Source organism: Ammodytes marinus (assembly GCF_949987685.1).
Source record: "Ammodytes marinus genome assembly, chromosome: 2".
Classification (NCBI taxonomy): Eukaryota; Metazoa; Chordata; class Actinopteri; order Uranoscopiformes; family Ammodytidae; genus Ammodytes; species Ammodytes marinus.
The window spans coordinates 33,975,107-33,990,370 of record NC_137231.1 but is presented as its reverse complement, the minus strand read 5'-3'; the positions used below and the strand labels follow the sequence as shown (position 1 = coordinate 33,990,370).

General features: G+C 39.6%; 1 protein-coding gene across 1 annotated transcript in view; it reads right to left on the bottom strand.

The window, feature by feature from the left end:
• Positions 1-15,264, bottom strand: part of znf608 (zinc finger protein 608) — a gene marked incomplete at both ends in the record, with an annotated part of 40,884 nt that overhangs the window by 10,625 nt on the left and 14,995 nt on the right. Inside the window, 3 exons of the mRNA XM_080036266.1 lie at positions 474-561; positions 7,976-8,180; positions 8,760-8,777. Of these exons, the coding sequence (XP_079892392.1) occupies positions 474-561; positions 7,976-8,180; positions 8,760-8,777 (311 nt within the window). The remainder of the gene's footprint in view (positions 1-473; positions 562-7,975; positions 8,181-8,759; positions 8,778-15,264) is intronic.

Below are 15,264 nucleotides of genomic sequence, written 5' to 3'. Positions count from 1 at the left end.
AAAGGCCTGTCTTAGTCAGTGATTCTGGAGAACGCTTGTTGTCAAAATCACTTTTTTGTCAAAATCAGTGAATATCTCCTCATGATCCGCTACCTGTCTGTACTGTGTGTGCGCAGAAAAGAAATCCAGTTTTAATACACAGCCTAGGCTCTGTAACTGGCATGTTGCTAGCTATGGTGGGCCCCTCTGTCTACATAGCCTTTGTTTACTTACCAGTTTACAGAGCCTAGGCTGTGTATTAACACTGGATTTATTTTCAGTGCACACACAGTACAGACAGGTAGTGGATCATGAGGAGATATTCACTGATTTTGACAAAAAGCGTTCTCCAGAATCACTGACTCCACCTTTAATTGTAGTATTGTATTTAATTGTATAGTTAAGTATGTTATATTTAGTATAGAAATACAGGTACAAATACAGGTGTAAACAGGTGTAAACAGGTGTAAACAAAGTGTATATAGTGTGTTTACCTTGGAGGGGCCCAGTCGTGCTTGGTGCAGTCTAACAGAGTTCCCACGTAGGTTCTCTTTCTCCACGTCACATTCACCACCAGCACACCTGGAGACAACACAGGTAACATGGTCAATAAGGACAGGAAAAATAAACGTAATAAACAAATAACACCATCGAAAATAATAATAACAATCCGCAAATCATAGACAGCAGCTCATAGGTTGATAGGTAAACGGTGTCTAGTATTTTGCATTGGGTTTTAAATTGTATTTTTACTAGTTTTATTATTAATTTATTTCTTTTTTCGTATCTGTTATATTTTTCTTGTTCTGTCTGTCTGTCTGTCGGTCTGTCTGTCTGTCTGTCTGTCTGTCTGTCTGTCTGTCTGTCTGTCTGTCTGAATGTCGCCTTCTCTTTGCCTCCTTCAGACTCTGTTCTTAGTTTTAATTGCACATACTGTCTCAACCTTAGTAGCTCTGCAAAAAAACATCCAATTTCTTCTGTTCCCAGTTGTATCTAATGAGAAAACAAATTAAACTGAGGAAAAGACTAAGGTTGCGTTCCAAATCGCATACTCTTTCTTTTTTCTATTCTACATACTACATCCGACGATAAAAATAATCTAGTTAGGATGCAGTAGGCATACTATTGGGACGTACTTTTCTCTCTTATTTCATCATAACATTGCGCCTTGATCTTGCCTCTTGCTTTTATATCCGTCGCATCCCCGTTTGTTTTCATATGGAGGCTTCGTTGATGTGACGTCACTTCACATGTGCACTGGATTGTGGGTCAGAATCGCCCAAATAGGATGCACTTTTCAACACTAACAATCTTGGCCGCATGAAGTAGGACATCCGGGTACTTCTAACCATCCTAAATCTGGCCACAAGAATCGGGACATCCTAAATCTTTTTTCTACATACTATATAGTAGAAAGTATGCGATTCGGAACACAACCCTAATGTGCAGTAAATCACAGAGGCACACTGTTTGGAAATACTGGAGAGACACTGCAGAATAGGGAAAACAATGTTAACTCATAGATATCATCATGAAACTTTGCCAGTTGATTACTGACAGTATATTAAGTTGTATGTATGTATAGATCGTTAATGTCAAATATAGTATCGCCAATTGTGTAGATAGATTGTATAGAGATTATATGGAATACAAGAAGCGAATATAATAAATATTTTTATTTATTTTTTACTATGGAAAAGGGGTAGGATTAAATAAGTGTATACTTCTTCCTGCTCCTTTTCAGGCATATCACATCAATACAGATCATTTGTTTTCTTTTTGTGAAGTCATTTAAACATACATTTTGTTTATTGTATTTTTATGCTTTTCATTTGTTTTGTATTGTTTTTGATAAGTCTGAAAAAAATAAATAAAATTAAAAATTCAAATTACTGACATATTGAAACTATTATATTTTGTAAAACATTTTTTTTTGTATCAGAGAGTGAACAACATATGAACAAATCCTTCTGTAATAACCTTCAGAATAGTGCTGAGAATTATTATTAACAGTTTAGTTGATGTAAGTGCTTTAGAAGTTGATATATTTGGTTCAGAGTATTGAATTTAAAAAAAATAATGTTGAGATAATGTCCGTTAAAGATGGTTGTTTAGGAGAAATATACAGACGCAAACAGACAAGGTTTAGTCAAATAAACACCTGCATGTACATTATGGACCTTTGATTTATGAAAGAAGACATGTTATGGAAGATAAATAGACAAAACAAAAATCTCTAAATTGACCAGTGCTTTATATAAAAACAATGTTTTTTCCTGAAGTGTCTGTAGCCTGAAGTGGTTTAAACTGTTTGTTACAAGCTGCAACATCTGAGGGGAAAAATACAGCCCTGCCAGGTTTTCAGTTTTTAGGACGAAAAATTGAGTCCCTTATCTGACAATTGACGTCTCTCTCTCTCTCTCACACACACACACACACACACACACACACACACACTCTCTTAGTCTGACATTTGAAAGCCATTAACCCCGCGTTCTGTGATGCGCCGGCGGCAATGACAAGCAAATCCAATTTCTGACGCATTAAAAGCCTAAAAACGACGTTTGACTGAAACACACACACTCCCTCCTCTTCAATTAAGACTGTGTGTGTGTGTGTGTGTGTGTGTGTGTGTGTGTGTGTGTGTGTGTGTGTGTGTGTGTGTGTGTGTGTGTGTGTGTGTGTGTGTGTGTGTGTGTGTGTGTGTGTCGATCAGTGAAACAATCTACCATTAAAAGGTGCTACGAGGAACTTTTAAATATTTCTGAAACAGTCTAATCTTTCCTCTGATGATCATAAATTACATGTAACAGCAAGCAAGACCATCAGTGCAAAGAGAATGCTATTTTTATATAGTTTTTCTTAATGCCTTTGTCATGGGTATACGCTCACCCAGGAACAACAGCTGGTGTAGTAAAAAACACTACCGCTTTCGTCCAAAGGGGGGCGCTAGAATGAACACACACTGAAAGTTTCTCAGAGCACCTTTAATAAGAAATAAATAAACAGACTATGGAATTTGGATCGGTAAATTATGTCATTTCAAATTTATCTCTGATTCAATTTCAACCCAAAGCAAACCAACTATAGCTGTGAAAACGCCTTTAACTTTGGTTCATTCTCCAACCAGTGTCCCCATTTTAGGGTCACACACACACACACACACACACACACACACACACACACACACACACACTCACTCACTCACTCACTCACTCACTCACTCACTCACTCACTCACTCACTCACTCACTCACTCACTCACTCACTCACTCACTCACTCACTCACTCACTCACTCACTCACTCACTCACTCACTCACTCACTCACTCACTCACTCACTCACTCACACACACACACACACACACACACACACACACACACACACACACACACACACACACACACACACACACACACACACACACACACACACACACACACACACACACACACACACACACACACACACACTCATGGCCCCTCAAGCCTGAAAAATGAAATGTGAAAAGTGACATAATCTGACAGTTTTTCTATTTATAGTCTCATGTCTCCTCCTGGGAAGCTGCCAGAGCCTTCTGTGTGTGTGTGTATGTGTGTGTGTGTGTGCGTGCGTGCGTGCGTGCGTGCGTGCGTGTGTGTGTGCGTGTGTGTGTGTGACTTCCATCGCTCAGCAGATTTCATCATAATGTCTGAGTTCATATCAGGAGAATATTCTGTAGAAAGTTGTATCATTAAAAGGTGGAGTGAGTCATTCTGGAGAACGCTTGTTGTCAAAATCAGTGAATATCTCCTCATGATCCGCTACCTGTTCGTACTGTTAATACACAGCCTAGGCTCTGTAAACTGGCATGTAAAGGCCAGGACACACCAGTCCGACATATTCCGACTACGCAAAAAATGGAGTCGGCCGTTTCAGGAAGCTCCAGTCTTCCCGTCGGGGCCAAAGAACACACCGAGACGACGGGACGTAATGTCTCCACAACAGCAGGCGGCGCTAATCTGTATTGTGGCCCGAAAAAATACGAAAGCCGGAAATGATTGGACATCTCTCTAGAGCATAAACATAGATAGAAATACGTATTTATATTTATGGACCATAAGAGCACAATTTTTAGCAGAGAGTGTCAAGCATGGTGTCGAGCAGTCAACAAGGGTTGATGCATGTGAGTACTCTCAAAACGAAACGAACAAACACATTAAAACGATGGCTAGCTGTTGTTAGCTGTTTGTGCTACCCGCCTCACTTCCGGGCTTCACTGATTCGTTAGCCCTCCACCAATCAAATTGCTCCAAATGAAAGACGGTCGGCCGACAGGCTCAAAACAAGCCCGACGACCTCTACGTCGGCCGACGTCACGGCACACACCAAACAGATTCGTCTTTTTTTTTGACGAAGGCGATTATCGGGCTGGTGTGTCCTGGCCTTTATGGTGGACCTCCTTTGTTGACATAGCCTGTGTTTGAATACCAGTTTACAGAGCCTAGGCTGTGTATTAACAGTACAAACAGGTAGCGGATCATGAGGAGATATTCACTGATTTTGACAACAAGCGTTCTCCAGAAAACAATAATAAAAAAAACACATATTAATCCTACTGGAAGCTGGTTATTAAGCCTCTTTATTTTCTGCTTTCTTGTGATGGTAAAGTAGCGCGAGTCTCACACACACACACACACACACACACACACACACACACACACACACACTCACTCACTCACTCACACACACAGTGAGTCACATTCTAATCAGTGCGTAGGTTGTTGACACTGACACAAATCTCCTCCGCCCACTTTACATTTACATAGTACTCAAATGTTTATCCTAATTATGTTGTTTAGACAAACAATTTTCTATTTTTTCAAGATAATTTTTTGGCATTTTCAAGCTTTATTAGACAGTACAGAGTTGAAATGGGGAGACAGAGAGAGAGAGAGAGAGAGAGAGAGAGAGAGAGAGAGGGGGGGGATAACCTGCAGTAAAGGTCCACGGGTCGGATTTGAACCCGTGACCACTGCAACGAAGGCCAGAGCCAATATGGTACACGCTCTATCCACTACGCCACCGGAGCACCCCTACAAACACTATTCTAACTCTGGCTATGTGCAGAAGAAGTATTGTTTTGGGTGAATTTATTGAGCACAACAACATGATGGAAAAATACTCCGATATCATATTACACACTGTACCTTTAAGGGCAAATGTCTAAATTACGTGAGATTTTTTTTTTTAAGCATATGTATGTTTCATAGATGCAAAACATAGGATAGGAATAATTTACCATCCTCGACAGACAGACAGACAGACAGACAGACACACACACAGAGAGACACACACACACACACACACACACAGACAGACAGACAGACAGACAGACAGACAGACAGACAGACACACACACACACACACACACACACACACACACACACACAAAGACAATCAGCATCTGATTAACAATGGTGGTCTCCTGCAGTGAGCACATTTCTCTCCCTCTCTCCAATTAGTATTCTGCTTAATTAACATTCTCCCGGCGTCTCACCCCCTCCACTCGTATCCCTACGCCGGCTGTCTGCTGATATCCCTACGCCTGTGGAGCATTAAGTAGTCCCACAGCAGCAGGGGGGATGAAAGAGAGGAGATATCTGTTTCTCTTTGTATTTCTCTCTCTGTCTCTGTCTCTCTCTCTCTCTCTCTGTCTCTCTCTCTCTCTCTCTCTCTCTCTCTCTCTGACGCATATGATCTATTCTGCCTAGGGCTGCAACAAACAATTATTTTGATAATCGATTAGTCTGTCGATTATTTTCTCGATTAATCGATTATTAACCGATTAGTGTTTTGGTCCGTAAAATGTCAGAAAATGGTGAAAAACGTTGATCAATTTTCCAAAGCCCATGTTGACGTCCTCAAATGTATTGTTGTGTCCAAAACACACAGATATTTCAGTTTACTGTCATAATAGAATTAAAGAAACCAGAAAATATTCACATTTGAGAAGCAGAAATCAGAGAATTTGGACATTTTTTATTAAAATATTACTCAAAACGATTAATCGATTATCAAAATAGTTGTCGATTAATCGTTGCAGCTCTAATTCTGTCTATTATATCCTTCTATGTATTTCTCTGTCTAAATCTTTACATTTCTTCCGGTTCATAAAGACAAATACAAACACCTCTGCCTCCTCTATTCTATCCTCTCAAACTGAGCACTGCATCCATTTGGTTTCTGCAGTTTCTCTGTTCATTAAAACAGATAGTTATATAGTCTATAGGCTTATAGTGTATTTTATCAAGTTTAGTACGTTTTTATTCATCAAAGGAATCACAAATGTTGGAACTTGAACTTAATAATAATACATATTATTCTGATCATTCAAAAGTAATTGTTTTAATGTCAGTAATCAACTGTCAAATGTTCATGATGACATCTCGATTCACTGATTGAGCCTTTTAAAGATATTTTTTTGGCTTTTTTTTTAATGCTTTCTTGATAGTGTAGAGACAGAGTTGAAATGGGGCAGAGAGGGGAGTGACATGCAGAGAACGACCGCGGGCTGGAATCGAACCCGGGTCCGCTGCTGGCCGAGGCCCATGGGGGGGGGGGGGGGACGCCCTACCAACTGAGCTAAGGGCGCCCCTGATTTAGCCTTTAGAATGTGTTTAAAATCTCAACAAGAAAGTAGTTCAGATTATTTGCTCAAAAAACCAACAACTGGCCGACGAGTGAACCCTGAAAAGTTTCTTCTTATTGACTCAGCTTTGAGCACAGAGAACTTCTAAATGAAGAATCCCTCGTTACAGAACAACACCATCTTTAGTTTTAATGAGATGCACCAAAGCGAAAAACATTGCTAAAAAATGTCACTTTCTCTGGGAGAGTTTGGGAAGAAATGGGCTGAAGTGCAAGGACAACCACTATGAAAAGAGAGAGGGAGTGTGTGTGTGTGTGTGTGTGTGTGTGTGTGTGTGTGTGTGTGTGTGTGTGTGTGTGTGTGTGTGTGTGCGTGCGTGCATGCGCGTGTGTGTGTGTGTGTGCTTTTCTAAACGTCAAGGAAAACCCAAAAGTATTTCTTCAAACTCAAGTGAAGTTCACAGATCAGACAGAAAGCTGCTGGTGCATTATTCCACAGTCTTAACCTTGACTGAGGCAAGACTAACATATTCTCAGGGTTTTATACATATTTTTAAAGAGTAAAATTCAAGGGCTTTTCCAGCACTTTCAATAGAAAAGTTTGACTTTTTCAAGGACCCCGAAGCTTTATATATGTAAAATGAAGCATGCTTATGAAAAAGAAGCGCTCCTTTTCTCTGCCTTTCTTCCTTGTAAAGTAGCTGAAGAGAGAAGTCTGGCCCGTGGTTGTTCTCTGCATGTCATTCCCCTCTTTAACGCATTGCATCTCTGTCTCTCTGCACTATCAAATAAAGCATGAAAAATGCCACAAAAAAATTGAAATACATTTTTTTTTTAAATGTAAGATTATTATAATTTTCTCCTTACCCTCCTCTGTCTAATTGGCAAATATAGTATCGCCAATAGTACAGAGAATATAGATAAGAGAAGCGAATATAATTGTTGTTTTTGTTTTATTTTATTTTATTTTTATTTTTATTTTTATTTTTATTTTATTTATTTTTTTATTTAATAAATATTTTGATTTTTAATTTTTTTTAAGGAAAGGGGTAGGATTAAATAAGTGTATACTTCATCCTGCTCCTTTTCAGGCATATTTATTGTATTTCCATGCTTTTCATTTTGTTTTGTATGTGGATGTCTGAAATAAACTAAATCAAATCAAATCAAATCAAATCATGCCAGACTATCCCCTCCAGATTACACTGATTCCTGGTTTACAGGCCATTTACAGCATATTTATATTCATGGATAGTTGACTATGTTAAAGAAAATGCGATAAAATAAGATAAGAAATTAAGAATCAACAATTCAACAAAAAAAAACAAAATAAAAAGTGGCTAAAATAATAATAATTTTCTCCTTACCCTCCTCTGTCTCGTGCCAGACGATCCCCTCCAGGTTGACGCTGGTTCCTGGCTGACAGGGGCCCAGTGTCTCTGCCTCCTCGGCCCCAGACAGAGCTCCATCCTGGGTGTTGGTTCCCACCGAGCGCGTCCTCACACCCTGGAGCTGTTTGGGGCTCGAGCCGGCCGGGGAGGGGGGAGGGGGCACCGTGAACATGGGGTCAGCCTGGGAAGAGAAAGAAAACAAGATAGGGTTTGTTATGAATATTTAAAGCAATAGTGTGTAACTTTTTCATATTATAGCTTTAGTGTGTAATTTTTTTATATCAAAGCTAAACCGCGTAACTTTTTTTAATATAAATGAATGCCAAAAACGATCTTCCTCTCATTCTATGTCACACGGTAAACAAGTACTAACACATAAACATGGGCTTACGCTGGAGAGAAAGAAAACAAGAAGGGTTTAGTTATGAGTATTTAAAGCTATATAGTGCGTAACTTCTAACTTTTTGCATAACTTTTTCATATAAATTAATGGCCGAAAACCAACTTCCTCTCTCCATCTATGTCACAAGGTAAACAAGTACTAATACACACATTAAAGCCATAGTGGGTAACTTTTCCATAAACGTGGGCTCACCCTGGATGGCAAAACAAGATAATTCATTAAGAATATTTAAAGCTATAGTGAGTAACTTCTTCATATATCTGAATGTCGGTTACATTCAAGCCATTAACACATGAGTTGGGGTGGGGTGGCGGGATGGCCTAGAGGAAAAGGGGGCTGACTAGGGGGAGGAGGCACCGTGAACATGGGCTCACCCTGGAAGGAAAAAAACAAACAAGAGGTTTTAGTTATGGGTATTTAAAGCTATGTGCGTAACTATTTCATATTATAGCTGTAGTGCGTAACTTTTTAATATAATAAAAAACCTGCCAAAAACTGTTTACATGGGCTCACCTTAGGCAAGAACAAAAAAGATCATTACAAAAACTTAAAGCAAAAGTGCGTAACTTCTAACTTTTTGCGTAACTTTTTCATATAAAAGAATGGCCGAAAATCAACTTCCTGTCAGTCAACATCACACGTTTACAACAAGTGCTGATACACATTAAAGCAATAGTGCGTAATGTCTGGTTGCATTCAAGCCATCGCCAAATGAGTCGACACAAAGTTGATCAAGCCTATTATCAGCTCCACAAAACTCTCTCGGTATTTCTCAGTATGGCAGCGTTTACAAACTGGTGCGTGCGCGTGAGTGTGTGTATGTTTGTGTGTGTGCGTTCATGAGTGTGTCCCTGCGTGTGTGTGTGCGTGCGCGTGTGTGTGTGCGTGCATGGGAGTGTGTGTGCGTGTGTGTGTGTGTGTGTTTGTGTGTGTGCGTTCGTGAGTGTGTGTCTGCATGTGTGTGTGTGTGTGTGCGTTCGTGTCTATGTCTGTGCGTGTGTGTGTGTGTATGTGTGTGTGTGTGTCAGCAGAAAAATAAAGAAGCTACCCAGCAGTTTACAGACATTAAAATAGACTCTATTAAAGTATCCTCCTCCACTATAGTAACAACAATATCTAGACTTTAAAAATGCCTTTGTTCAAATCAATTTATCTTCATCCCTCTATTATTATTAGTGTTTGTGTGTGTGTGTGTGTGTGTGTGTGTGTGTGTGTGTGTGTCTGTGAGAGAGAGAGAGAAAGAGAGCGAGAGAGAAAGAGAGAGAGGGAGCTCTACTTTAAAAATTGTTCTCCCTACTCAATTTATCCACATCTCTCTATTATTATTAGTGTGTGTGTGTGTGTGTGTGTGTGTGTGTGTGTGTGTGTATGTGTGTGTGTGTCTGTGAGAGAGAGAGAGAGAGAGAGAGAGAGAGAGAAAGACAGAAGGTGCAAACACTATAATTAGTTTTCACCGAGCGACATGACAAACGTATAATCACTGCAACATAACGGAGACTATAACAACAATGGTTTCTCTTTTAACAAAAGGAAATTGTGGTTGCGTTCCGAATCGCATACTTTCTACTATATAGTATGTAGAAAAAAGATTTAGGATGTCCCGATTCTTATGGCCAGATTTAGTACCCGGATGTCCTACTTCATGCGGCCAAGATTGTTAGTGTTGAAAAGTGCATCCTATTTGGGCGATTCTGACCCACAATCCAGTGCGCACGTGAAGTGACGTAACATCGACGAAGCCTCCATATGAAAACAAGCGGGGATGCGACGGATATAAAAGCAAGAGGCAAGATCAAGGCGCAATGTTATGATGAAATAAGAGAGTAAAGTATGTCCCAATAGTATGCCTACTGCATCCTAACTAGATTCTTTTTATCGTCGGATGTAGTATGTAGAATAGAAAAAAGAAAGAGTATGCGATTCGGAACGCAACCCCAATTTTCAAATGTTTTAACTCCTCTGTGGATCAGCGTCTATAAAATATGCAAATTATTTATTGTATTTTATTCTTTAACAAGATGTGAAAAAGGGAGAAAAAGGGGGAGGGGGGAATTATTTTTTGTTGTCAACGTGGGTGTTATTTTTCATATTTTTTTGTCTTTGTGTGTCAGTTTTTAAAGTAGCTACGAGGAATTTTTAAATATTTCTAAAACAGTCTAATTTTATCCTCTGATGATCATAAATTACATGTCACAGCAAACGAGACCATCAGTGCAAATAATGATATTTTTATATAGTTTTTCTTAATGCCTTTCTCATGGGTATACGCTCACCCAGCAACAACAGCTGGCGTGGTAAAAACACTACCGCTTTTGTCCAAAGGGGGCGATAGAATTAACACAAACTGAAAGTTCCTCAGAGCACCCACTCTGTTTGCAAGATAATTTGGGAGATAAGCCGCTGTATAACTATAAATAACAGAAATCTTCACATCAAATATTGGTCACTTAACGGCTTTACACGTTTTTATATATAGTGGGCGTCCTGGGGAAATGCACCTGTTGGAAGACCAAGAAGAACAAGTACTATAGAATAAATAACTAAATACATCTTCACCTCATCACTTGATATTGTGGAAAGACTTGAGGCAGTGGTGGATGATGCCATCTTTAGTAACTATAGCTTCTTGTCCCTGAAGGCCACCGTAGCTTCTGTAAATTCTCCTCAAAAGGGGAGGGGTTAGCAAGGGAGCGTTGACATCTACAATCTCACCACTAGATAACTCCAAAATACACAATTTAAGCTGTAACAAACACTCACTTAAATGCCTGTGTCGGATCATAAATCCACTCTGCTTTGTGGATGACTCAACATCCCAAACCGTCTCCTCACACACACACACACACACACACACACACACACACACACACACACACACACACACGCACACACACACACACACACACAAATTCCAGTCTCCAGTCTCTTCCTCATAACACCCAATAACACAATTTATTTTTTTTTTTTTTTCTAAATTCGCCAACGATCTTAACCAAAGTCATCTCCATGGTAACAAGTAATGAAATACTCCAGTCCTCCTCTAACACTCTTATCTTCTTCTTCTTCTTCTCCTCTTATTATTACGGTCCAATTACAACCGCTCAGGGAAATAAGTGACTCCCAGAAATCAGTCTGTAGCGACTCAATAAAAGATTACACGCTTGACAGATATAGCAAAGTAAGTGTGTGTGTGTGTGTGTGTGCGTGTGTGTGTGTGTGTGTGTGTGTGTGTGTGTGTGCGTGCGTGTGTGTGTGTGTGTGTGTGTGTGTGTGTGAGAGAGAGAGAGAGAGAGAGAGAGAGAGAGAGTGAGATGAGATGAGAGAGGCTGACATATATCTCTAATCGGAGCAGTCACAGATATTTAAGAGTGATTTTTTGCCCAGTTTTTTTGAAAACTAGAAAATGTCGCCATGTCGAGTGTGTGTGAATACGGTGATGAAATAGCACTGGTGTGTGAAGTCCAAAGCACAGACAGAGAAAGAGAGCGCTCTTCTTCTGCACAAATGATTTATGTTAAATAATTACTGTATTTTCCCTGTGAACTGGCTGCGTTCCAGTCCCCATACTTCCCTGCTATTTAGTATGTTATGTCCCAATACAAGTGGTCAGATGCAGAATGCTGAAAAATAACCCAATGCCTACTGCATCCGGTCGTGATTTTTAGTGTGGAAATCAGCAGCTTTTTGGGCGATTCTGACCCACAATCACATGGACTGAGCCTCCCAGTGAAAACAACCAGCGATGAAATGGATATAAAAGCAAAGAGGCAAGATCAAGGCGCCATGTTAGGATGAAATAAATAATGTACAATTAAACTGTAGCATACTGCATGCTAACTAACTACATACGTTTTATGGTCAGCTGTAGTCTGTAATAGTACAAATAAATAATAATATGTGATTTGGAACGTAGGGAATGTTTCACACTTGCGTATGACTTGCAGAATTACTTCTTCCTACTCATATAACTTTGTGGCACAATATGTAAAAGCAGCTCATCAAGTTTTAACCTTGTACTTTAATGTCTCCTGTGCTAACTGTGTCTGTGCTGTGGGTTTTAGAAGCAGTTTAGTTTCACTGCTTCTGTGTTCAGAAACCCTGATAAATGAAAATATGTTTTCATGCAAAATAGCAATAAAACAAAAACACTGAGGATCCCGTGTGATTCCTGCAACCTTCTGTTCACACCCACACAGCTGCTGACACACACACACACACACACACACACACATGCAGACGCACGCAAGCACAGACACACAGACGCACGCAAGCACAGACACACACACACACACACACGCAGACGCACGCAAGCACACACACACACACACACACACACACACACACACACACACACACACACACACACACACACACACACACACACAGACAGCTTTCTTCTGCCAAATCACAAAGCAAATTAACTTTAAAGCAAAGAATCACGATCCCTGATGAATTCTGTTCTAGCGTTAACAACAGCTCGATAGCAACAGACATTCGCACGGTGAAATAAGTATAAAAGCAGAGCAGCTCCCATATGTGTCTGTGTGTGTGTGTGTGTGTGTGTGTGTGTGTGTGTGTGTGTGTGTGTGTGTGTGTGTGTGTTCAGTGCTTTAAACAAATCACCCTTTTCTCACACTGATTCTAAATTAAAAAATCCTGCAGTAATATGTCACAGCGACACAACAGACGCTACAAAGAGAATGAACTAAGGAGAAATCTGTTCTATCAGAATATAACTTTTAATTCTCTATCTTCAAATGATCATCCCGCAATGACAAAAGTTACATTTACACTCAACAAAAACATAAACGCAACACTTTTGTTTTTGCTCCCATTTTTCATGAGATGGACTTAAAGATCTAAAATTCATTCCAGATACACAATTGTACCATTTCTCTCAAACATTGTTCACAAATCTGTCTAAATGTGTGATAGTGAGCACTTCTGCTTTGCTGAGATAATCCATCCCACCTCACAGGTGTGCCACATCAAGATGCAAAGCAGAAGTGCTCACTGTCACACATTTAGACAGATTTGTGAACAATGTTTGAGAGAAATGGTAATATTGTGTATCTGGAATGAATTTTAGATCTTTAAGTCCATCTCATGAAAAATGGGAGCAAAAACAAAAGTGTTGCGTTTATATTTTTGTTGAGTGTATATGTAGCAATATATGTATTGATGAAAGCTTAAAAGTGTTGCTAAATGGGCATGTTGCCAGCTACAGTTGGGCCCCTTTTGTTTGTTTACATACCTGTTTACATAGCCTAGGCTGTGTATTACTGTAACAGATTTTCTTCAGCATACACAATATGGATCATGAGGAGATATTCACAGGTTTTTAAAAAAAAAGTGATTTTGACAACAAGCGTTCTCAAGGATTGCTGACTCCACCTTTAAACCTGCAGTGTGTAGAATTTTGGGTTTTATTTCCTAGCAGATTTTGTAGAAAGTAATTATAATATCCATAAGTACATTTAATTTAGTGCATAATAGCTGAAAAAAATGAATGAAAATGAATTATTTATTTTTCCCTTAGAAAGGGTCTCATATACAGTATGTCCATATTTCTGCATATTTTGGACCAAGGCCTAGTGCCGCCATCTTGAAAGTGTCATAGTTGGAATGTCATCAGGTGCATTGTTTAAAATTTAGAATTGTTCTTGTCCTTGAAGGCCACTGTAGCTTCTGTCATTATTCAAAAGGGTTGGGGTTACCCAGGGAGTGTTGCATTCTAGAACTTTGTAGAACTTTCTTGATGATGTCATATTACACACTGCACCTTTAATGGCAAGTTGCAACCCAAGCATTAAGTTTGCACTGATGGTCTCGTTTGCTGAAAAGTACATAGATATAGTAGAGGATCTGGGTATTTTTTGGCGTACTGCATTTGGCATCATGTATTGGGACAAACTAAATATTTTCCTGGCATATTGAATAGTATCGTGCGTGCGTGGGTGTGTGTGGGTCTGTGTGTGTGTGTGTGTGTTTGGTGTGTGTGTGTGTGTGTGTTTGTGTTTGGTGTGTGTGTGTGCGTGCGTGTGTGTTTGTTTGGTGTGTGTGTGTGTGTGTGTGTATGTGCTTGCGTGCGTCTGTGTTTGTTTGGTGTGTGTGTGTGTGTGTGTGTGTGTGTGTGTGTGTGTGTGTGTGTGTGTGTGTGTGTGTGTTAGTTACTGGTCATATTTACAGAAGCAGTGTCTGTTCTATAGGTCAAGGTCACTTTTATTTATATAGCACCTTATAAGAACCTACATTCACCAAAGTGCTTTACATAAAATACATAAATTAAAATACAACAGCACACATTAAAAAACACTTACAGCAACGACACAAAACAATTCATTAAAACGTAAAAGCCTGTGAAAAAAAAGGTGAGTTTTAAGAGTGGATTTGAAGGTTTCCAGAGACTCAGATGAGCGAATATGGTGTGGTAAGCTGTTCCAAAGTTTCGGGGCAACCACGGAGAATGCACGATCGCCTTTAGTTTTAAGCCTGCTGTTTGGCACATCCAGAGATAAGCTGTTTGCAGACCTCAGAGCGTATAGAGAGTATAAACGTTGCTTCACCGTTTTCACTGGCCTCCTATAGCTTTTGAGATCAGCCATTGCACTTGATGTTTTCATCTCCTTAGAGTCTCTCTCCAATATATTTTGTTTTGTGAAAAATACACACGAGAGAAGAAGCTGAAGTATTTTTGCTTTAAACTAAAGCACACACACACACACACACACACACACACACACACACACACACACACACACACACACACACACACACACACACACACACACACACACACACACACACACACACACAAACACACACACAGCTAAACTAAAACACACAGGATTCAGAAAATAAA